Here is a 23,262-nt window from a genome sequence, read left to right on the forward strand (position 1 = left end):
ATGATATGTGACAGGCCGAGGGTAGAAACATAGGCCAAGAAAGTACAAAAAGGATATTTCTAAAAATGTATTTGGGGAAGCGGGGGGGGGGGGGGGGGGATGATGATGACTCCTCAGCAATTAAGAGAACTGGCTGCTTTACCAGAGGTTTGGTTCCCAGTACTGACATGAGAGCTCACAGCTTTCTGAGGCTCTGGTTCTAGGGCATCTGATACTCTCTTCTGGCCTTCAAGGTCACCAGGCACACAAATGCTGCATAAACACACATGCAGGCAACACTGGTACACATAACGAAAAAATGTTTTAATACAATTTTTTTAACTATAATTTTTAATTATAATTGTGCATGTATGTGAGTGACTGTGCTCCACAGAGCATGTGCAGAGGTCAGAAGACTGTGGCTGTGGAGCTGGGTCTCTGTTTACGTGAATTCTGGGGCTTAAACTTGGGTACTTTACCCACTAAGCTATCTTGCTTGCCACCATCGATACCACCCTTTTTTGAGACAGGTTCTTTTGTCACCCAGCCTGGCCTTTAACTTACTGTCTATCTTGTAATCTTGGCATTTGGAATGTAGAGGCAGGAAGACCGTGAGTTCAAGGCCACCCTCTACTGCACAGCAAGTTGTAGGCAGCCTGGTTAAGAGCCACTGACTGTTCTTCCACAGAATCTGGGTTCAATTTCTGGCACCTACACTAACACAGCATCTGTAATACTAGTTCTGGCCTCCTCAGGCACTCTGCACCCCTGGTACACAGACATACATGTACAAAAAAGACCCATACACATAATAAAAATCTGTAAAAGTTGACTCGACTGTGTAGAGGAAAGGGGAGAGTGCTTCAGGCAAAGGGAGCAAGAAATGCAGAGACCAGAAGGGAATAGAGAGGTGTGCCAGACTCACGAGCAAAAGGACCATTCTGCTAGGTGCCAGGTTTCCCCAGACTCTGCTTCTTACACCTGGAAAGTTTTCCATGATGGGTAGAACTGACTGTGAGCAGTAGTGACCCGCCTTGCACACACCAACCAAACACGTGGTTTCAGGTCGTGGTTTTGAGGCACCTTTAACCCAGAGTTCTCTTTGTTTCCTGATTTCACAAGAAAGCCTCTGCCTGGTAGCCTGATGTCATTCATTCCCAGCTGATGAGCCACCAGGTGCAGGATGGACAAGGGTATTTCATATGGGTATTTTCAAGATGCTAATCTGATCAAGGGGTGCGTGGTATATTACTGCTCCAGTTTCAGACTGTGGCCATGAAATCTCACTTATACATGCTTGGGTTTTGTTTTGTTTTGTTTTGTTTTGTTTTGTTTTGTTTGGGTTGTGTGTGTGTGTGTGAGAGAGAGAGAGAGAGAGAGAGAGAGAGAGAGAGAAAGAGAAAGAGAAAGAGAGAGAAATGCTACTTTTACTAAAGGGTAGCACAAAGCAGCTCTATCAAAAAACTGCTGGTTGTAGTAAATCATGGTCTCGTGTTTGTTCACACTGGAAACTGGGGCAGACCATGGGCATGACCCTAAATAATACCAGTTTCTTTGATCTGCAGAACAATACGTGGCTTCTTTGGAGTGTTTTCTAGAACAGATAATAGAGCACAGTGGGAGGAAAGCTGCACTTAGACTCTGACCTGGAACTCATACTTTCTCTTCTTTGTTTGTTTCTGTTTTTGTTTTTGAGACAGGGTATTTCTGAATATCTCTGGCTGTTTTGGAACTCTCTCTGTAGACCATACTCAAACTCAGAGATCTGCCTGCCACTGCCTCCCAGGTGCTGGGCTTAAAGGTTTGCGCTAACACTGTTGGGGTTCCATTGTCTATGCTTTAGTCAGGAGTTAGTAGGAGGATAAGGAGGAGAACTGTTGGGTCCCTGCCAGGTTTAGCATCTGTGATCCTGTGAGTTGCTCTACAGGCAGCAAACAGCAAGCTTTCAGAGTGCCTGTGGGAAGCCTTCAGCTAGCAGGAAGCATTGTTGTGGTGCAGGCTGATACATGACTCCAGCTCTGCTCGGGCTGTCTATGAATCCAAGCCCTGCTGAATCTGCAAACCTTCTGGGATCCACACAGATGCTGGTGTAGGCTTCCCACACACACTGACTGCAGTCAGTGGTTTGTCAATGACAGGCTTGGGGAATCCGCAAAGCTTGCAGAGAACTCAAATTCTTCCTAAAGAATTGGAAACAGATAAAGTAGAACTCAAGTATCCAGAGTTCTTGTTTGGCATCTCCGATTCATGTTTAAATGTCCAAATAGGAACAAATTAATAGCAATATTTAAATGAGATCCTGGATCCCACCCCCTGGGAATATTGAAAATTAGATTAAGCACTATAGTTTTTTTTTGGGGGGGGGAATTCAAATATTAAAGTCAAAAAAATCTGCTAGCCATCTTACTAAAAATTACTTTGAATAATTTGTTGTTGAAATATTTTATTTTTTGAGACTTGCTTTTACTATATAGCTTTGACTTGGGATTTGCTACATAGACAGGCTAGCCTTGCACTCACCTGCCTCTGCTTCCAAAATGCTGGAATTAAAGCATGTACTAGTATAATATGTCCAGCCTTATTGATTTTTTTTTCCAAGCAGGGTTTCTCTGTGTAGCCCTGGCTAGCCTGGAACTCACCCTGTAGACCAGGCTGGCCTTGAATTCAGAGATCTGCCTGCCTCTATCTCCTAAGGGGTGAGACAAAAGGTATTCACCTCCACCATCTGACTATTGAGAATATTTTTAACTGGGGCTAGACAGATAGCTCAGTCAGTGAAGGACTAACTGTGAAGGCCTGGGCCTGCTTCAGACCTTCAACACCTGCATGAAATGCTAGGTATATTGGCACTCACTGTAGTCCCAGTGTTGGGGAAGCAGAGACAGAAAGCTCCCTGGCCAGCCAGCCTCACCTAACTAGTAAACTGCAGATCCGAATGATAGACTCACTGTCTCTAAACAAATGTGAACAGCCCCTGAGCAATGACAACTGAGGTCACTGTACACACACATGTGTACCCACGATTTTTAAAAATTTATTATTATTATTATTATTTATTTATTATATGTAAGTTCACTGTAGCTGTCTTCAGACACTCCAGAAGAGGGAGTCAGATCTCCTTACAGATGGTTGTGAGCCACCATGTGGCTGCTGGGATTTGAACTCCGGACTTTTGGAAGAGCAGTCGGGTGCTCTTACCCACTGAGCCATTTCACCAGCCCCTGTACACACAATTTTTAAAAATTTATTTATTTGATACGTTTAGGATTTTACCTGCATATGTGTATGTGTGCCACATGCATGTCTGGTGCCTTTACAGGTCAGAAGAGACCATCTGCCTGTGGAGGAAATAGACCTCTGGAAGGGTCACAAGTGCTTTTAACTGATAAGCCTTATCTCCAGACCAAGCAACATTAAGAAAAGACAGAGAGGGAGGGGGAGAGGGAGGGAGAGAGAGGGAGAGGGAGAGGGAGGAGGGGGAGAGAGAGAGAGGGAGGGAGAGGGAGAGGGAGAGGGAGGGATGAAAGGAAGGAAGAAAAGAACACTATAAGTGAAATGTGATGGTGCAGGCCTTTAATTCCAGCACTCATGAGACAAAAGCAGGGAGATTTCTGTGAGTTTGAGGCCAGCCTGGTCTACAGAGTGAATTCCAGGACAGCCAAGGCTACACAAAGAAACACTGTCTCAAAAAAACAAAAACAAAAAAAAAAAAACCAAAAACCAAAAACCCATATATATTAAGAATATCTAGGGCTGGAGAGATGGCTCAGCGGTTAAGAGCACTGTCTCTCTTCTGGAGGTTCTGAGTTCAATTCCCAGCAACCACATGGTGGCTCACAACCATCTGTCGTGGGATCCGATGCCCTCTTCTGGTGTGTCTGAGGACAGCTACAGTGTACTCATGTACATAAAATAAGTAAATCTTAAAAATATATGTATATGTTCTTCTTAGACTCGGGTAGACTTTACATTATTTTATCACAAAAGTTAGAAAAATCTAGATGAAAAAGTTACTTTTCTATCTATAATTCTAATATTTGGAAAAGGCTGATGCAAGGAGTAGTGAATTTGAGACAGTAAAAGGTGGAGAAGGGAAAAAAAGAGGAGGAGGAGGAGGAAGATCAAAAGGAAAAAGAAAGGGAGGGAAACTAAAAACCACTGGGAGATAGCTCAGCTGGTACGAGTATTCGATTCATGAGCCCGAGGCCCTACGGGGCCCTGAGTCCAGATCTATAGCATTCACATGTTAGAAACTGCATATGGTGGAGCGTGCTTCTGTCAAGCCCAGTACTGAGTAGTACTAAGAGGTCAGAAGGCAGGCCCCGAGAGCCCTGGCAGCAGCCTAGCAGAAACAGTAGGTTTCTGGCTCTTTGAGACTCAGTCTCAAGTGAATAAGGCAGAGAACATAGGGGCGTGGGGGTCGGGGGACACTCCTGCTCTGGCCTCTCCACTCGGGAAATGAAGGCAAGAGGCTCAGGAGCTCCAGGAGTCTTTGGCTGCACAGTGAGTTTGTGGCTAGTCTGGGCTCTATCAGACCTTGTCTCCACAAAACAAAACCCACACACAAACACACAAAAAACAAAAACAAAAACAAAAACTGAAACGAAAGTTTCTCTACTTAAATAACCCTCCTAAAATGGTTGGTACATTTAAATAACAATTAAAATTAATGTATATTGTTTCCTTCATCTTTTCTCAACTACTTTAAATTGCTCATTTCTGTTCAAGATTTATAAAAGTATACTAAGAGATTGCTAAATACACTTGACATATAAATAAACACACTTATATGCATTAGTGTTATATATATATGCATACACACACACACACATATATATATATGACGTATGTCACCATGACCAGCCCTGAAACTATAGATTGTTTCAATCTTGAAACAGTTATACAGCACATTACTGTATACTATATATAACTATATAAAATGTTGGGCTGGGTAAGTACCAGTGGTTCAGCGTGTGATTAGCATGCATAAGGTGCTAGGTCCAATCCTCTACACCACTAAAACAAAATTACATGTACAAATTTAAGGTAGCTTTGGAAATGTTAGACCACTATATAAAAACCAAAGCAAAAGAATAAATGAACACTTTCAGTGTTTATTGTGGGGACTGAAGCACTGTTCACATACTAACTTAATATCCTGTCATAAAATAGCATGGTAAGCATGCCAGGGATCTCCAGGCAGCCAGATTTGCATAGCAATAGCCTCAGGGCTAAAATGATCTATGTGAAGTACTTTGCAAACTGTAAAACGGTTGCAAGTAGAGGTTGTTCTATAATCTCCCGACTAGGTGTTCTGTACTATAAAGCCTGATAAAAGTGACAAAGAAGCTCTCTGGTGGTTTTAAGAACCCTCATCAGGGATAGAAATATAGCTTAGTTGGTAAATTGTTTGCCTAGTGTATGTGATGTTCTAAGTCCAGTCTCTAGTATCACAAAAACTGGGTGTGGCGATGCATACCTGTATGGTACAGGCAAGAGGATTAAGAGTTCAGATCTTGGGGCTGGAGAGATGGCTCAGCATTTAAGAGCACTGACTGCTCTTCCAGAGGTCCTGAGTTCAATTCCCAGCAACCACATGGTGGCTCACAACCATCAGTAATGGGATAGGATGCCCTCTTCTGGTGTGTCTGAAGACAGCTACAGTGTACTCACATGATGTTGTGTGACAAGACTATTCCTGGGAAGATGCAACACACCCTAGGCAGCCCATGACAGACCAAAGTACAGATACCGGCAAAATCCATTGAGTTTTATTGGGATTCTTATAGGAACATGGGTGAAGGGTTACTTACAAACAGAAATGATTAAAAAGCAGCTGCATTATCAAAGCCTGCCACACCACATTGATGAAAGCTCGCAAAAGCTGGGGACCTGGACACTGCACAATCAGTAGGCAAATTAACAGGTGGGAGAGTGTCCCTTCCAAGTGATACAGTTGACCTGAACATTCTCTGGGCATCTGAGTGATCTCAGAGTTTCTTTTTTACTTACTCTGAGAGGGAGGGGACCTAATGAATCTGGTCAGTTTCAGGGACTGAAGCTATGCATTGTTTTGAGACAGAGTTTCTCTATGTAACCCTGGATGCCCTGGAATGCACATTGTAGAGCAGGCTGTCCAGAAACTCAGAAAGCCCTTTGTCTCTGCTAGGATTAAAGGCACATGGCACCATGACCAGCCCTGAAACTGTTTTGAGTTGTTCTGTCTTAAGGATGGACTCTTTCAATCTTGGAAAAACCAGCTACACAACATATTACCAAAAGCAACTTACTTGGGGGAGAAAAAGATTTGTTTCCTGTTATATGTCTGTGTCACAATGGATCATTGGAAAAAAGGGCACTGGGGCAGTGGTGGCACACGCCTTTAAACTCAACACAGAGAAACCTTGCACACACACACACACACACACACACACACACACACACAGAGAGAGAGAGAGAAAGAGAGAGAGAAAGAGAGAGAGAGAGAGTGTGTGTGATTCTTGGCTGCAACTGGCTCTGTAGACCAAGTTGGCCCCAAACTCAGAGACCCACCTGCCTCTGCCTCCCATAGGTTGGGATTAAAGGTGTGTGCCACCACTGCCCTGGCCTATAGGCCAGTCTTATGGAGGTGTCCTCCCACTTGAGATCCCCTCTTCATTAGTTTATGTCAAGTTGACATAAAACCAACCAATACAAGGTTCAAGGCCATTCCAAAGGGGGCAGGGAGGAACTTACTGGTAGGATAGCCCTCATGGCAGGGGTTGAATTCTGGCAGTGCCTTCTACTCTTCTGACCCAAAGTTCTCTTCTAAGGACTAGAAATCCCAAATGACAGAAAGGAAACTGCTCCTTTGTGGTACAGCTGAGAGCCAGTTTCCTATGGGAGATGAGTCACATGCTCACGAGACTGAGAGAACAGCATCTACATTCCTTCACGTTCCATCTTTCCACTGCCCTGCTTTGGCTCCTGGCCCTACGATGACATTGTAACTGCAGGAGCATGTGACAATAAAACTTCCCTAAGGTGAGTTTCTTAATGTCCAGGACAGTGTGGTTTGATTGATTTGTTAGCTGTGGTTCTTGCGGATGGAGCCTTTAGCCTGGTGGTGGGGTCTGATGGCCAATGTGAATTTCTCAGGATCTAGAATCACCTGAGAGCTGGGCTGTAGGCCCTGATGCCTTGACTTCCCCACCAAAACGGACGGTGTATTACAGTCAACAAGAAGTCCTTTCTCTCTGAAGAGGCTTCTGTCAGAATATTTTATCATAACATGAGAGAAGAAACTGGAGTTGAAAAGATGGCCCGCAGTTGAGATCACTTCCTGCTCTTTCAGAGGAACTGAGGTCAATATGTCGCCTCTCATCTGGTGCCTCGCAGCCACCTGTGACTACAACTCTGAGATGTCCCTCTTCTGGCCTCTGCAGGCATCTACACACATGGCACACATTCTCAAAGTTATATACACATACATATAAATAAAAGTTTTTGGTTTTTTTTTTTTTAATCTTTTCAAGAAAGAAACTAAGATCCGGGTGGTGGAATCCTAGCACTTGGGAGGCAAGGGCAGGAAGATTTCTGAATTCCAGGCCAGCCTGGTCTACAGAGAGAGTTCCAGGATAGCCAGGGCTACACAGAGAAGCTCTGAACTGAGAAACCAAGAAGGAAGGAAGGAAGGGACAGAGAGAGAGAGAGAGAGAGAGAGAGAGAGAGAGAGAGAGAGAGAGAGAGAGAGAGAGAGAGAGAGAAAGAGAGAGAGAGAAAGAGAGAGAGAGAGAAGCTAAAATAAGTGGTGTTTGCACAAATCCCTATATGTCCTTGTCTTAGTCAGGGTTTCTATTCCTGCACAAACATCATGACCAAGAAGCAAGTTGGGGAGGAAAAGGTTTATTCAGCTTACACTTCCATACTGCTGTTCATCACCAAGAAAGTCAGGACTGGAACTCAAGCATGTCAGGAAGCAGGAGCTGATGCAGAGGGCATGGAGGGATGTTCCTTACTGGCTTACTTCCCCTGGCTTGCTCAGCTTGCTCTCTTATAGAACCCAAGACTGCTAGCCCAGAGATGGTCCCACCCACAAGGGGCCTTTTCCCCTTGATCACTAATTGAGAAAATACCCCACAGCTGGATCTCATGGAGGCACTTCCCCAACTGAAGCTCCTTTCTCTGTGATAACCCCAGCCTGTGTCAAGTTGATACATAAAACCAGCCAGTACAGTCCTCCTGAAATGTCAACTTCTGAGTGGGTTCACAGACACTATTCAGATTTATTTTAATTTTTGTTGTATGCAAGTTTGCGGTTTGCTCTCATGTGTCCGGGCATTATATGCATGCAGTGTCCAAGGGCGGCATAAAAGGGCACGGGATTCCCTGGAACTGGAGTTAGAGATGGTTGTTAGCTGCTACATGGGTGCTGAGAATTGAATCTGGGTCCCCTGGAAGATCAAGAGGTACTTTTACCTACTGAGCCATTTCTCTACTTCTATTTAGTTTCAGTTTTGAAACAGGGTCTGATGTGGCCCAGATGGGCTTTGAACCTGCTATATAGCCAAGCCTAACCTCGACTTCTTGATGTTCCCACCTCTCCCCCTCACAGCCTGGGGCTGCAGACATGTAGCATTGGTCTGTCTCAGACACAGTTATTGTTCCTTCTTTTCCCTTCGTTCACAACTATTGCTACTTCCTATGGGCTCAGAGCTGAAGCATTTCATTATGATTACAGGCAGTCTAGACAACCAAGCCACCTCTGAGTCGGCAGCATGAGTGTTTCTGATCCATTATGCAAAGAGGCACGCTTATGAAACTTCATGAAGAAAGCTTGTGAAAGCTGCCTATCTTTAAAGCTCAAGAAGAATTTGATGAGCTTTCCAAGGTTAACAGTCTTGGCTTTCTAGCGAGCCTCACACAGTGGTTTCACCGATTAGTTTCTGGGAAGATATGTGTACATCCTATTCCCCAGTGCCTGTGAGTGCCTAACTCATTTGGAAAAAGTGTCTTGCAGATGTAATTAAGGATTTTAAAATGAGACAGTGAAAGCCAGGAGCAGTGGTCTATGCCTGAAATTCTAACACACACTCCCATTATTATTTTTTAGATTTATTTTATTATTTTTAAAATATACATGTAGGTATGTACATGCGAATAAAGTGACCTCAGAGGCCAGATGAGGGCATCAGATCCCCAGGAGCTGAAGTTACAGAAAAGCTGCCCAACAGAGTTGCTGGAAACCCAAACTCCCATCCTTTGTGAGAGCTGTAAAGAGCTTTTAACTACTAGACATCTTTTCAGCTTACCAGCCCACTGTGGTTATAGATTTGGTTCAGGGTCTCACTGTAGTCCATGCTGGCCTCAAAATCACTGTGTGGTCAAGGATGCAGAAGTTAACACTAAAACAATACTAGCTAAGCCACAAACCTTATCCCATGTCCCCAAGTGTTACCAAGGTCCTACTCCAGGACCACAAGTTCTGGGTCATTTTGAAATGTATCTCAGCTGGGCATGGTGGCACACGCCTTTAATCCCAGCACTCGGAAGGCAGAGGCAGGCAGATTTCTGAGTTCGAGGCCAGCCCTGGTCTACAAAGTGAGTTCCAGGACAGCCAGGGCTATACAGAGAAACCCTGTCTCAAAAAACCAAAAAAAGAAAAAAGAAAAAAAAAAGAAAAAAAGAAATGTATCTCATCTCTTCAATCCATCCTCAATTCTTCTTTCCCTTTTTTTCTTTTCCTCTTCCCTCTCTCTTTTGGCACCTTCCCCAGTCAGATAGGGTCTCGTGGCTCTGTTGAAGAGGCTGGCCTCAAACTTGTATGGAAAGGTTTCCTTTTTCTGCCTCACAAAGTTTGGTAGTGCAGGCACCAGTCACCACTGCTAGCTTTGTTTGCTTCTTTTTTTTTTTTTTTCTTTTGTGACAGGGTCTCACTCTGTATAGCCCAGGCTGGCCTCCAACTCACGATGATCCCCCTGCCTCAGTCTCCCACATGCCATTAGCAAGTTCTGGAAGCTCTCTCCTTAAATTGCTTCTTCAGCCCATCCACATCTCAGCTCCACACCATGGAGATGGAGGAGGTCACTGTCCTCTCATCCTGGTGTCTGTTGCAACCTCCTGTTTAGGCTTCCTACTTTTAGTCTCTCTCTAATCCTCAGGTCACTTAGTTTTATTGTCAAAAGAGCCAAGTAGTTAATATTTTAGGCTCTGAAGACCACACAGTCTCTGCTCCACCTTTGGCCAATGTAGTGAGAAAATGACAAGAGACACTTAGTGTGTAAGTGGGCAAGGCTTACTTTATTTTTGAACACTAAAATTTTAATTTCATGTGGATTTTTGTTTGTTTTACTTTTCAGGCATCCTTGAAAAGTGTTAAAAAGCATTCTTTAGCCTGTGGACCACACGAAGCTACTGTCTGCCGATTCCTTAGTCCCTTCCTCATCCAGCATCCAAGACCAGTCAGCTCACTCCTCCCCTAGGAAGGAACTCATGAAGCCTGGCAGTATGTGCATGTTGTGGCCTTCCTCACTCTCAGTCACCATGCCCCACTAATGCTACATTCCTTCCCGAAGGTCAAGGTCCCATTTCAGGGTCCCTTTCCCCATCAGTCACCAGTCCTTCTGGAATGCTCTTAGGTACAACTTCCCTTCACCTGGCTGTCATTTTGTATTTGGGTCTTTGGGGGGAAGAGAGGAGTGTGCTTCTAGAGTCTTTTCTCACACTTTCCTAATGGAAATTATGCTCCATCTATTATTAGCACACGGCCCTAGACACTGCTTGTGCTAAGCATACTTTCTACCACTACTGAGTTTCACTCCCAGCCCTGCACTCTCTTCCTCTCACCCATTTAAAATGTTTACCCCAGCCCGTAATCATGTATTATTTGATTTTACTGGAGATTTTCAGGAAGTTAGAGATTTTTATCTGCTTTGTTCAAGTTGAGGGCTGAACACCTAGGGGGTATCTGGCACGAGGTGGGTGTTCCCAGAAAATGCGCTCAGTGAAAGGGCCAGCAAGTATCACTGAGTATCACGTTCAGTCACCAGGCAGAAGGCTCGCTGACATACACAGACTGGAAGCTGGAGGTGCTATGGTAGCTCCTGGCCACCTCCTGCCTGTCTGTGGTACTAACCATAGGTTCTGCCCTGAGCAGGTCCCTGCACTTGGAAACAGCTTTGTGCTCTGTAGCCTGCCCTGCATTTCTTCTCTGGTGCCCTTCCTCTGCTGTTCTTCCTGGAAATCAGCCTCCTCTAATGAGGGTAACCCCCCACTCTCCTAACTCTGACCAGTTTTTCCACCCGGAGTTGCCTGGGATCTTAAAGGCATAGCAGTTAAATCAGATACACTACTCAGCTCCCTTTCAGGAATGCTGGGGTAATATCCAGAGGCTGAGAGAAACTGGAGAAACAAGGCAGCCTTCAGAGGAGCCTCCCCCTCCCTGGAGTCCTCTATGTGCTGAGCTTCACCCTCCAGAGGGTGAATCTGGGCAGGGGTACAGCTCACTGGTAGAGTGCATGTTTAGTATGTGAAAGGCCTGGGTACCATCCCCTCGAGGAGAAAACAGCTGAAGCGGGGAAACTTGTTTGCATCCAGGAGTTTAAGGATAGCCTTGGTAACACAAGGTGCCCCACCCTCAACTAGAGAAAAGAGTAAAATTTGATTCTTTGGAGACACTAGCTATGATCCAAGTGCTCAGAAGCCATGTGTATCGACTGGCTAACAATGGGACAGCACAGCTGTAGGACCTTTCTACCGTTGCACAGAATTTGCTGAGCAGTGGTGGCGCACGCCTTTAATCCCTGCACTTGGGAGGCAGAGGCAGGTGGATCTCTGTGAGTCCAAGGCTGCCCTGGTCTAGAGAGCTAGTTCTAGGACAGCCAGGGATACACAGAAAAAAACATCTAGAAAAAAAATTCTATTGGACACTCATGTTTTAGGCCCAACCCTACACTCTATCCCTCCCCAGTTTTTTTAATTACAGTTTGGCTGGGCCTGATGGCCCACTGCTGTAATCCCACCCAGCATCCGGGAAGTGGAGGCCAGCATCAGCCACCTCACCAGCTTCCAAAGGCAGCCTGAGCTGTGAGACCCTGTCTTATAAAACAAGTTAACAGAACTGCAGAATTACACATAAGTACATTAATTTCTTTTCAGTGCATGGCCTTAACCACGGGTCTTCGTGTGCTGAGGAAGCTTTCCACCAACCACTGAGCCACACCTCAGCATCTCACGGTGACTCCTCCAACATGTCAACCTGAGACTCCTTTGCCAGAGACAGCTTCCAAAATCAGTGTGATGTATTTCCTTTCCAAACAGTTTTCTGTACTTTTCTTCCCACTGAACAGTATGCTGGACATCTTCACATGAGAATATGTGTGCATCTTGGGCTTAGGTGGAGCTTAGGAGCAGAGCATTTGCATAGCAGAAACAGGGCTCTGAGTTGAACTTCAGCACTGCAAATGAAATGTTTAATTAAAAAAAAAAATGTTTCCCCTGTTCTGGAATTGTAGAATAAGCCACAGCTTTATCTCTTCAGCAACTGTGGGCATTTGCACCTCATTCTCTTGGATTTTTGAATAGTGCTATACACAAACATCCTGGCACTTCTGGCTGTATTTGTACACATTTGTCTATGGCAGATACCAAGAAGTAGAATTGCTGGGTCATAGAATCACAGACCAATACCACTGGGGCTCGGCACACCCTATTGCTCCTGCCTAGAATACCTCTCTCCATGACTAACTCCTACTCATCAAGCCCAACCAAGTATTGTGCTTTTGTAGAGGGTGGTCCTTCCTGCCTCAGTTTACTTGTGGGACTGTCCAACCCCACATCTTATCGTTGTTGAATACATAGGGTTCAGCCTTATTTCTCCATATAGTCCCAAAACCTGGGGTAGGGTTTAGCATAAAGCAAAGACCCAGATGTTTCCTCAAGCGAATAAACAAACAAATGAAGGCTCAGTGGTTAGGACATTCCAGAAATTCAAGGTGAGGCTGAGTGTCCTGAAAGCTGGCTGTAGATCACCCTGCCACCTGGTACTGTGAGCCAAGTGGCTTCTTGCTGGGTTTCTGTCTTTGGCCCTCTGGGCCTGGGCATTTCATTTTGAACTGATCAGGCTGAGGGATGGATGACACTGTCCATGCACTGTGTAATTAAGGGGTCTGTTCGTTCCTAGGGCACAGAAATCTGAGCCCCTGGGGGAGTGGGAGCTGGGAACTGGGATTCTGAGCCAGTGTCTGTTTCCTTTCACCTACTACTCAAAATGTTCTGTCCTTTGCCCCCTCCCAGTACCTTAGGGACAATTAGGATCAGCTGCAACATTTCTGCTTTCCGATTCCAGATCTGACCCCAAGGGAAACCAGATGTTTTCCACTGCACATCCTTTCCTCCCTGTGGTCTGATGAACAGCCTCCTATCCTGAGCCTCCGTATCCTGACATCCCCACATCCCAGAGCCTAGCTGCCAACTTTATTTTTAATGAGGTTTTAATAGGCCGCTTCTGTAATTAATTTCATTCTTGTATTTTCACACTTTCTGTCTAGGTGCCTAAACGCCCCCAGGCGCTAGGTGCGATGTTAACTGATTCCAAATAATGCAAAGCACCATGGCTGTGATTAGACATTTCCCAAGCCCCTCTCATTTGCAGTTGTTTAACAATCATTAATTAACTGGGGCACACGGCCCAGTGGTAGGTCAGCTGGGTTACCTGTCAGGTTTTATAGAGGCAGAAAAAGATAAAGAGAAAAGATTTGCCCAAGCCTTAAGAGAGTGGGAGTTGAAATTGGTTTCAGAAACCACATCCTCAGGTTTCAAATCTCCTATTTGAGATTTGCTACAACGCGCGCGGCCAGAGTCCTCAGGCCACGGGTGATGCTCGTCTTTGAGACAACACAGGCAACTAAAGGAGACCATTTCACGCTCCTAAGTCAGCCCCCAGCAGCTGGTGTCACTCCTAAGTTACCGTTGTTATCCTCAGCCGCCCCTCTTCCCATTTTGTGAGTGGACTCTACTGAGCAAAGAACACACGTCAGTGATTCCTTCCAGATTTAGAAACAACACGATTTTGTTATTTTTAAAGTTGTCTTTTAAAAAATCCGCGCGCGCACGTACTCACACTTCTAAGGGCGTGGAGGGGGCTGGGTTGGAAATGTGCGTGCTGGATAGAGAGCAGCTAGGCCGGTTGCTTCCCAGAGCGCGCACGGTCCCCTAAGGGGCGGTCCCTTGGGCTCTCCAACCCGGAGCGAACTGTGACTCCAGGACCCCTGAGCACCAGAGGCCTGGGACCCCGCTGGCCCGCGTTCCCTCCTGTCTCTCGGGTCAGGGGCACCGCTGCGGGGTCACCCGGCTCAGGAGAGAGCAGGAGGGGCGGAGAAGCCGAGCAGGTGGAGATTAGGTCAGCCTCAGAACATTCTTGGACCGCTCCAGTGAATATAAATAACAGACCCACAAGCTCTGAAATCCCGAGAGGCTGGGGGTGGAGCAGTGAAGAAGGGATCTATTTAGGGTGGGGTGGCATCGAGACGATTCGGAAAAAGTCTACATTGAACTAGGAGGTGAGACCAAGGGATTTAAAGATATGTTGAGATAGAAAATCTGAAACCGTGAACACGGAGGGGGAGGAGTTCGTGTTTTTTTGTCCCACTCCCACCGCGTGTTTGTCTCAGGTCTCGGAATGCGCGCTAAAGCTGCAAGCAGAGCTGCTCTAGGTAGGCATGGCTTTTCTAGTCTCGCTTCGGCCGGACTAGAGATCTTGGGCAGATAACCGCTGAAGGTATCTCTAACCCTCATTCAAGGTTACAAGGAGTGGGTGGTTATGAATCTGTCTCCCTGTAGCTAACCTCTAACTTTCTAGGTGCTCTCAGCAAAGAATGCCCCCTCAGTTTTGTCCCCGAATTCCACCCTAATGATTAGTGTGCAAGTTCCCGCTCATTCCCACCGGCCTCCTAGTCTCTGGAAAGGTCGGAGAGCGACAAAGCTCACAGCTCTCTGGTAGCCTCGCTGCACCTCCTTAGACTATTGGCTCCAGCTTTCTCTGCACCCGGGGAGCAGATCCTATGGCTCGCATCCCGAGCCACCTGGCGCAGGGATGCCTGCAGTCCCCGCTGCGGGGATGCTGTCGGTGGGGTTGGGGCGGCGGCTCCGCGGAGAGGGCGGGCCCGGGGGGCCGGGCTTCCCGGGGGAGGGCCCGAAGCGCTCCAGGAGGCGGTGGCCCGGACCCGGGAGTGGTAGGACTCCGAACTGAGCGTGGCCAGATCCCCCTAACCCACCGAGGGCCCCTGAGAGGACACGGTGAGTGCTTTGGAGGGGGAGCTGGGGGGCACGGCGGCGGCATGGTGGCTCTAGCTTGCTCTTTGGTCCTTCGACTCCTGAAGTTGGCAATGGGACGGACTCCCGCGCCGGAGACCCCGGCCATTGGCTGCCACTGAGCGCAAGGCCATCTCATCTCCTACGCTAATTAGGCGTTTCTTCAGGCCAGCCAGGGGAAATGGGGCGTCCAGCTGGAGGAGCAAATCATCTCTCAGGGTGCCTAGAGGGTCCCCAACTGCTCTCCTTGCGCCCGTTCTGAAGTCCTAGAAGGGGCCTCTGTAAAAAGCCCGCCCCCCGCCCCTTCGCGCCACTATCTGTATGGCTAACCCTAGTAGGCAGCGCCCCTTCCCCGCTGCAGTAACCAGCTGGCCCCACCTCCCCACCGAGACCAAGTTCAACAAGTTTGTCCAAGAAGTCCTAGAGCCTCCATGTCTAGGCCTGGCTATGCCTATCCTGTGGCTGGCTCCACCGGCTTGGAGTTGTTCAACACCGAGCCTTCTGGGATCCGGAGGTGGTTTGTCGGGTGGCGCTGTCTATAAGGGTGGAGGCCAAAGACCGGCAGCCCCTGAGTTCTGTGATTTGGTGTGGAGGTTAGGAGTGCGTCATCAGCGAGCAGGCACCTCAGCCGGCAGGTCGGGTTTCCAAAAGTGCCCCTTTGTTATGCCCCTCCCTGGCTCTGCCTCCTCCCCCTTTCTTTGAGCCACCCCCTCCCCCATCCTTCCAAAAGACTGTGCCAGTCTCTTGATTTTAAGCGCCCCTCTCTGGTTCAGCAGCCAGACCCTCCTGCACCTCTAAATCCAAGTCTACAGGCTGACTGGGAGAGGCTGCTGGGGAAGCCCTTGGGCGCAGCCTGTGACTCAGGACACAGGACTGGGCTGGGCAGGATAGCTTTGCTCTCTTCCAGGCCTGTGTCCCCAGCTACTGGAAAAGGGTGGGGGCTGGCTTATGTGTAAGAAAGGAACAAGGCAGAAACCTTTGGAGCTCAGGTGGGGAGAGTGGGCTCTGTCCTGAAGCCCAGAACTCCCAGTTCAGCACTAGCGGCTGGGAAGAGACCCTGCCAGTGTCCCAGAAGCCTTCTGACAGGCTAAGTGGAGAGCCTGGGCTGGAAAGATTTTAACTACCTGTTCTTGCTCTCTGACCTCTTGCTGTGGTAGGATGTGTTCACTCAGATGTGGGTCTCTGCTAATGTCAGGAGGCACAAGATGCCAATCCTCCTCAACAGGGCCCAAGGTGCCAGGTCCACCCCAAGAGCTCGATGAAGCCGGGGTGCCGGGCCTGCCTGTGCCTGGGGCTCCAGCTAGTGTTTGCTCTGTGAGGCCTGAGGGAGCTGTGCCAGCACTGCACACACAGCCTGCTCTGTTCTGGGGCCAGGGAGAAGGAACGGGTTGGGGGCAGCTCTCCTGGGAGCCGGGAGCAGGAGACTGGAGTAGGCAGGGCCCCCCAGGTCCTGGATGGCTCAATGATTTATAATTACTGCTCCCCACCACCCTATCTGGCTGGCAAGCCATTCTGGATAAGTGGGGCTGACTCAAGAGGAAACAAGGTGGAGAGCTAGTGGAACTTGGGGGGCAGTTTGTTCTGTGTCTAGGGATCTTCGTTGACTATAGGCTAATGAGGTCCCAGGGAGAGGCCAGTCTCCCTCCTGCCAGCAGATGTAGGAAGTCAGCTTAGACCGGGCTTTTCTCAGGGCTGCTGTAGCCAGCATCTTTTCTGATCTTCAGATGGGCCATTCTTCTTTCCTTTTTGGTGCTGATGATGGACCTAACCTCTGGGCTCAAGTGTGTCCTATCTCTGAGCTAAGCCTCCAGTCCTTTGTTTTCTGATTTAGTTGTTACTGATTCTAGTGCCCGGGGGTAACGTGAACCAAAACTGCAGAAGTCTGTCAGTGACTTTGGACAGATCCAGTCTAAACCTATGGAATATATAGTGGGACTGAGAGCACAGGGGCTATAGGGAGCCCTGAGGAAAACAGAGTCAAATTTGGAGTTTTGAGAGTGAGTAGAGGTTTCCCAGTTTAGAGAGCACTGTGTCAGAGTCCTGCTTTGGTTGCTGCAATCTCATACTCTTGTCCCCTTGACCTAACTGTCCCAACGGCCTTGGGCTATCTCAGGGAAGAAAGTAATTTCCTTCTATGGACTAAGAGTCAATTGGTACTGGGGAGAGCTAAGACCTTGCCTGGAGGCAGGAGGCTGCATGTCACTGTGTCCTCTAGTGGGGGTGGGGTGGAGAGAGAGAGAGAGAGAGAGAGAGAGAGAGAGAGAGAGAGAGAGAGAGAGAGAGACTGATTGACTTTGGGGGTAAAATTACCCTGGACTTTTTGAAGGCAGAATGGAATTGTTACCTTAGGACCCTTTGAGACACTCCTGGATGTTGTGTGGTGGTGGCAGGGGGCAAGCAAGTGTCTCCTTACAAATGACGGGTCTTTCAAGTGTTTCATTGCCAGTTTTGAGTTTTACATCAACCGTAGCATGGACACTGACCAGGTGGGGGAATTTCCACTTTAGAGTGAGCTGAGGCTCCCTTAGGACAGTAAGGCACAGTTGTCCAAAAACTTCCTGGTCATGATAGGGCCAGGCCTTCTGGCTCTCTTTCCAGTCTGCTCAGCATGGACACTTGCTGGGGCTTGTGACAGGGCACCTCCTCACTTGGACTGGTTTGTTCATGGGGTTGCCTTGTCATCCAAGGGGTCTAGCTAGGCAAGAGTTCTCTTCTCATCTAAAGTAGGAGTGTGGGGCTTTCTGCCCACCACCCACCCCTGTCTGTCACCTAATCCCTTGCTGAATTGTGTGACCAGTCTGGCATTCTCAGCCTGGAATCTGGCACTTCTGACAGCAGTTGCTATATTGGGGGTACTGGGCACCGCCCTGGACACTGGAAGCTCTCAATCTTTACTCCCTCTGTGCTCTTGTTAACATCAAGACAGGCTCATAGTGGCAGCTTGGAGACTTGGACACGGGTCCTGGAAGTGATCTGGAGACCCCAGGTATGTAGAGGATGGACTGAGATGGGTAGCTCCACGGGGAGAAGGGAACTTGGAAGCTGCCATCTTTGCCTTTCTCCTGGCTCCTCCTGGGGACTTCTAGCCTTCTGCTGCTCGGCCATTCCTCCGGTCATTCCTTGGGTAGTGGGGATGGCAAAATGACAAAGCTTTGGACTACTAGAAGGCCTCTTCCTAGTCCCCAAACAGCAGGTCTCACTTTTCTGTTTAATCACCTGCCCTCCACAGCACCACATCTGCCACCATTCCGTGCTGCAGGGATACCATGGCTCCAGAGGAGGACGCCGGAGGGGAGGTCCTAGGGGGCAGTTTCTGGGAGGTAAGCGGCTGGGGACTGGGTCCGGAGTGGCAGCAAACTGTCCCTTTCTTGATGGGCTCAGCCACCTGTCCAGGAGTAGCCTATCTATCAGCCCCAGCTGGAAAGGGGGCTCATAAAGCCATCTCTCTTTTCTGTGTTCCAGGCTGGCAACTACAGACGGACGGTGCAGAGGGTTGAGGATGGGCACAGGCTGTGTGGGGACCTGGTTAGCTGCTTCCAAGAACGTGCCCGCATTGAGAAGGCCTACGCCCAGCAGCTGGCTGACTGGGCCCGCAAGTGGAGGGGTGCTGTGGAGAAGGGTGAGCCAGTATACAGGCCTACCAAAGGCCTCAAAGGTTATGAGGGTGGGACCCTCAGGGCAGCTTCCTGAGGCTTTGTGGGGCTTGGGGATGGAATTTAAGACCTCAAGCATGCAGGGCAAGAGGGAGCTATCTTCCTACTCCACCTGTTTTCTAGAACAGAACTGAAGGTCAGAGAAGGGACTTGCCTGAAGTCACAGCTAGGAAAAGCTAAATGTGGAGTGTAGGTCTTTTATCTGGGTAGGAAGATCCTGGGCATTACAGAGCTTGTGCAGCAGACATGGTTTTACTCCGCTTTGGACAAGTTAACCTGACGTCTCTAGGTTTAGTTTTTTGTTGTTGTTTGTTTTGCTTTGTTGTTGTTTATTTTTGCCCGGTCCACGTTAGCAATGGCAGTGTCCCCATAGTAGTAGTGAAGTCAAAGATTAATGAGATCGCTCATGTCAGAGCAGAGTAGGGAATTCTAACACAGGACTTGACACTGCTGCTGTTCAGCTGTCGCACCTCAGCTCCTACCATGCCCCTGTCTGGCACTCAGAGCAGTATGCGGGGAGGGGAAGGTCGTATTTAAGTTAGCAAACCCGCCTGGCCCAAGCTCATCCCTCTGCAGGCCCACAGTACGGCACCCTGGAGAAGGCCTGGCATGCCTTCTTCACTGCGGCTGAGAGGCTGAGCGAGCTGCACTTGGAGGTGAGGGAGAAGTTGCACGGTCCAGACAGCGAGCGAGTGCGGACCTGGCAGCGAGGGGCTTTCCACCGGCCAGTGCTGGGGGGCTTTCGGGAAAGCCGGGCTGCAGAGGATGGTTTCCGTAAAGCTCAGAAGCCCTGGCTAAAGAGGCTGAAGGAGGTGAGGCCCGGAGCAGTGCTTCCCAGAGGAGGCAGGCACCTTCCAGGTCTACGCGGGACCAGGGTGTGGCGGCTAGGATTCTGAGTTGTTCTCATGGTCGTTAGGTTGAGGCTTCTAAGAAGAGCTACCACACAGCCCGCAAGGATGAGAAGACAGCCCAGACCCGGGAGAGCCACGCGAAGGCAGACAGCTCCATGTCCCAGGAGCAGCTTCGAAAATTACAGGAGCGGGTGGGCCGCTGCACCAAGGAGGCAGAGAAGGTACAGTCCCCTGGCAGAACTTCCTGGATGCCTTTTCAGACCCTAGGCTCTTCCTGCTCTACTCCCGGATGCCACTGGAACTTGGGCTGGGTGTTGGGGTGCACACTTTTAATATCTGCACTCAGGAAGCAGAGGCAGGTGGATTTTTATAGGTTCAAGGCCAGCCTGGATTACATAGAAGCTACTAGCCCTGTCTACATGGAGTTTCAGGCCAACAAAAGCTACTGTAATGAGACCCTGTCTCAACAAACAAACAAACAAACAAACAAACAAACAGGAGGAACTTGGGCCTGAGGAGATAGCTTGGTTGGTGAAGTGCTGGTTGTGAAGGTAAAAGCTAGGCAAGGCAGCTGGAGTGGTAAAGGGGAGTTGTCAGAATGGGTGTGTGTCAGGAATGGACAGGACAGGTGGATCCCTGGACCTGGATGGCCAGTTTGTCTAAGGGCTGTGAGCAACTGAGGAAGGCACCCCGTGTTGACATTCTGCCTCCAACACACACACACACACACACACACACACACACACACACACACACACAGAGAGAGAGAGAGAGAGAGAGAGAGAGAGAGAGAGAGAGAGAGAGAGAGAGAGAGAGAAACATGAGGAAATACAATGTTTTACCCAGGAAAGCAATGGGATTTTGAAGAATGGCATTTTTTACTTTTTATTTTTTTATTTTTATTTTATTTTTTTTTACCCAAGAGAGAAATAGCTGGGTTTCAGGAAGTTGGAGACTTAGTTACCTGGAATCGGTTCTCATATTGCATACTCTGTCGCCTGCCCGGAGTGTCCTTCTCTCTAGCATTTCATCCTTTCTGAGGGGTGGCAGTTCTATAACACCTCCTCCTCCAGGGAGCCTACTTGGATTTATCTCACCTTATCATCTAGATTGACCCTGTCTTGCACTTCATCCAGATTCTTCTAGGTGTTTGTTTGTGTACCACTTCCCTTATTAGGCTGCTTCTGTCAGTTCCTGAGGGTAGGAAGTGAGTTCCAGGTCTGACTGCTTCAGGTCTAGCCTATGGCTATGCTCAGAGAATGCTGGTGCGGGCCTGAGTGGAAGGCAGTCTGTCCTCACTGCCTCCCTTCTCTCTCACCCAGATGAAAACCCAGTATGAGCAGACCCTGGCCGAGCTAAATCGCTACACCCCACGCTACATGGAGGACATGGAGCAGGCTTTTGAGAGCTGCCAGGCTGCTGAGCGCCAGCGGCTTCTCTTCTTCAAGGATGTCTTGCTCACCCTGCATCAACACCTCGACCTCTCCAGTAGCGACAAGTATGACGGCGCGCTGGAGAGAGGCTCCCCTGACCTCCTCTGGGTTCTGGTGGGGCTGCATAATTTGACATTCTAGGGGCTCTTGGCCTTCCCTGTCTGACTGGGTGCCTCATAGGTTCCATGAACTCCATCGAGACCTGCAGCAGAGCATTGAGGCTGCCAGTGATGAAGAGGATCTGCGCTGGTGGCGGAGCACACACGGGCCTGGCATGGCCATGAACTGGCCACAGTTTGAGGCAGGTCTTAGAGGCTGGGTGGGCCTGGGTTGGGCTCAGTGTGGATCCCAAAAGGATGACAAGGTTTGCGATGAAGTCAGTGAAGGTGGGCCAAAATCTCTCCACAGGAATGGTCGTTAGACACACAGAGAGCCATCAGCCGCAAGGAGAAGGGTGGCCGGAGCCCAGATGAGGTTACTCTGACCAGCATTGTACCGACAAGAGATGGCACCGCACCCCCACCCCAGTCCCCATCGTCCCCGGGGTGAGAGCCGGGATCCTGAACAAAACCAAGACCGGGCTCTATGGCTTGCTTGTTACCACTTCTTCCTGCTTTCCTATCACATCAGTGCCCGACGGCCATCTTGGGAGAGTTAATTTCACCGAGGTTTAGATTTGCTCCATGGTCCGGTGTCTCTCGAAGTTTGGCTGTATAACAGTCCTGTGCACAGAGATAGACCTGTATCCACAGTAGTGAGTGGCAGCAGGATGGCTGTTCACTTGGCTCCTCCCTGCCCGCCGCCAAGCAGCCAAGCCCTTTGTCTTGAGTACTGGATACAGTGGGTCTTGTGCCCTGAGTTGTGCCCCTTGTGTTCCCCTCTCTAGTAGCGGGCAGGACGAGGACTGGTCAGATGAGGAGAGTCCCCGGAAAGTTGCCACTGGGGTGAGGGTACGGGCGCTTTATGACTATGCTGGCCAGGAGGCTGATGAGCTGAGCTTCCGAGCAGGTATGCTGGGCCCTTTCATGGTCCTTCCCACTTCAGCCCCCGTCCTACTTGCTAGAGCAGGGCTGTAGACGAAGAAAGCCAGGGACTCCATCCTCACAGGCTGCTCAGGGTCCAGCTGCAGCCTGACAGTTGCCTCCCTGGGGTCTAAGGTTGGGTGGCTTTTCCTGGCTGTGTCCTATCCTGGTCTGAGTTGGGTATCCTCCAGTTTGTCGGCCCTTGTGCTATTCCATCCCCCAGTCCATGACCTAGTTTTGAGACCAGTAAAGCCAGTGCTTTGGGCAATGACTGTTTTGTCTTTCTTCAGGGGAAGAGTTGCTGAAGATGAGCGAGGAGGATGAGCAGGGCTGGTGCCAGGGCCAGCTGCAGAGTGGCCGCATTGGTCTGTACCCTGCCAATTACGTAGAATGTGTGGGCGCCTGAGTGCCCTGACAGCCCTACCAAGGCGTCTCTCTGACCTGGGCCAGAGCTTAACCCTTCCTGGACTGCTGGACCTGAAGGCCCTGAACCATGTGCTGCTGCTGTCTCTCTTTTCCCACAGGAGGAAGTCTCAGGGCCCATGAAGGGCAGGGGTCTGTGTCTAGAGTTGGAGGTTGGAATGATGGAGGGTCGAGAGGTGCCCGAGCCTCCTCGGGAACATTTGGGTCATCCCAGAGTGGGAGGATCCAGCTCCTAAACTGTTTAGGAGTTCCTGGGGTGAGGTTGGGGAGAATGTAGTTTGAGGCTGGCAGCACCTTCTTTTGTGACTTGTAGTGTGCATTAAATTTGATTAAGAATAAAAACCCCATCAAGTGTTGTGAGCGTCTTTTGATAGCCTACTCTTGCTGGTGGGAGGCACGGGGTCGGCCCGTGGGCGTGCCATGTGTTATGGAACTGGGATTGGGCAGGCAGTTGCCTCCTGGTATCTGCCCCGGAATTTCAGGAGTGCAATCTGGACTGGAAGGGACTTGGTGATCAAGGTTGTTGTGTGCTGGCCTCTGCTCTAGGCCAGTTGCTGGATTGTGAGCTGAGCTGGAGCCCTGCCAATGCCTTCCGGATGGGGCTATGAGCACT

At 49.1% G+C, this 23,262-nt stretch overlaps 1 protein-coding gene and 1 long non-coding RNA gene across 10 annotated transcripts; both read left to right on the top strand.

The window, feature by feature from the left end:
* Positions 1 to 1,043: 1,043 nt before the first annotated feature.
* Positions 1,044 to 7,387, top strand: Gm31054. The gene is made up of 3 exons (XR_003954046.1): positions 1,044 to 1,172; positions 6,792 to 7,002; positions 7,313 to 7,387. It is a non-coding gene; the product is annotated as a predicted gene, 31054 (long non-coding RNA).
* A 6,813-nt stretch (positions 7,388 to 14,200) lies between these two features.
* Pacsin3 (protein kinase C and casein kinase substrate in neurons 3) lies at positions 14,201 to 23,006 on the top strand. 9 transcript variants are annotated; one of them, XM_006500425.1, is made up of 12 exons: positions 14,424 to 14,516; positions 14,628 to 14,669; positions 18,190 to 18,253; positions 18,497 to 18,587; positions 18,730 to 18,886; positions 19,497 to 19,732; positions 19,837 to 19,992; positions 21,094 to 21,269; positions 21,385 to 21,505; positions 21,613 to 21,749; positions 22,091 to 22,212; positions 22,517 to 23,005. In XM_006500425.1, exons 4-12 carry the CDS (start codon positions 18,534 to 18,536, stop codon positions 22,630 to 22,632), a joined length of 1,275 nt encoding a protein of 424 aa, XP_006500488.1. In that variant the 5' UTR covers positions 14,424 to 14,516; positions 14,628 to 14,669; positions 18,190 to 18,253; positions 18,497 to 18,533; the 3' UTR covers positions 22,633 to 23,005. The 9 variants fall into 9 exon arrangements, with proteins under 9 accessions (XP_030108116.1, XP_006500488.1, XP_006500490.1 ...); XM_006500427.4 differs by lacking the exon at positions 14,628 to 14,669 and having other exon boundaries at positions 14,434 to 14,516; NM_001289678.1 differs by lacking the exons at positions 14,424 to 14,516; positions 14,628 to 14,669 and adding an exon at positions 15,139 to 15,252 and having other exon boundaries at positions 22,517 to 23,006.
* Positions 23,007 to 23,262: the final 256 nt, after the last annotated feature.

The sequence above is a fragment of the Mus musculus genome, chromosome 2 (assembly GCF_000001635.26).
Source record: "Mus musculus strain C57BL/6J chromosome 2, GRCm38.p6 C57BL/6J".
NCBI classification, from domain to species: Eukaryota; Metazoa; Chordata; class Mammalia; order Rodentia; family Muridae; genus Mus; species Mus musculus.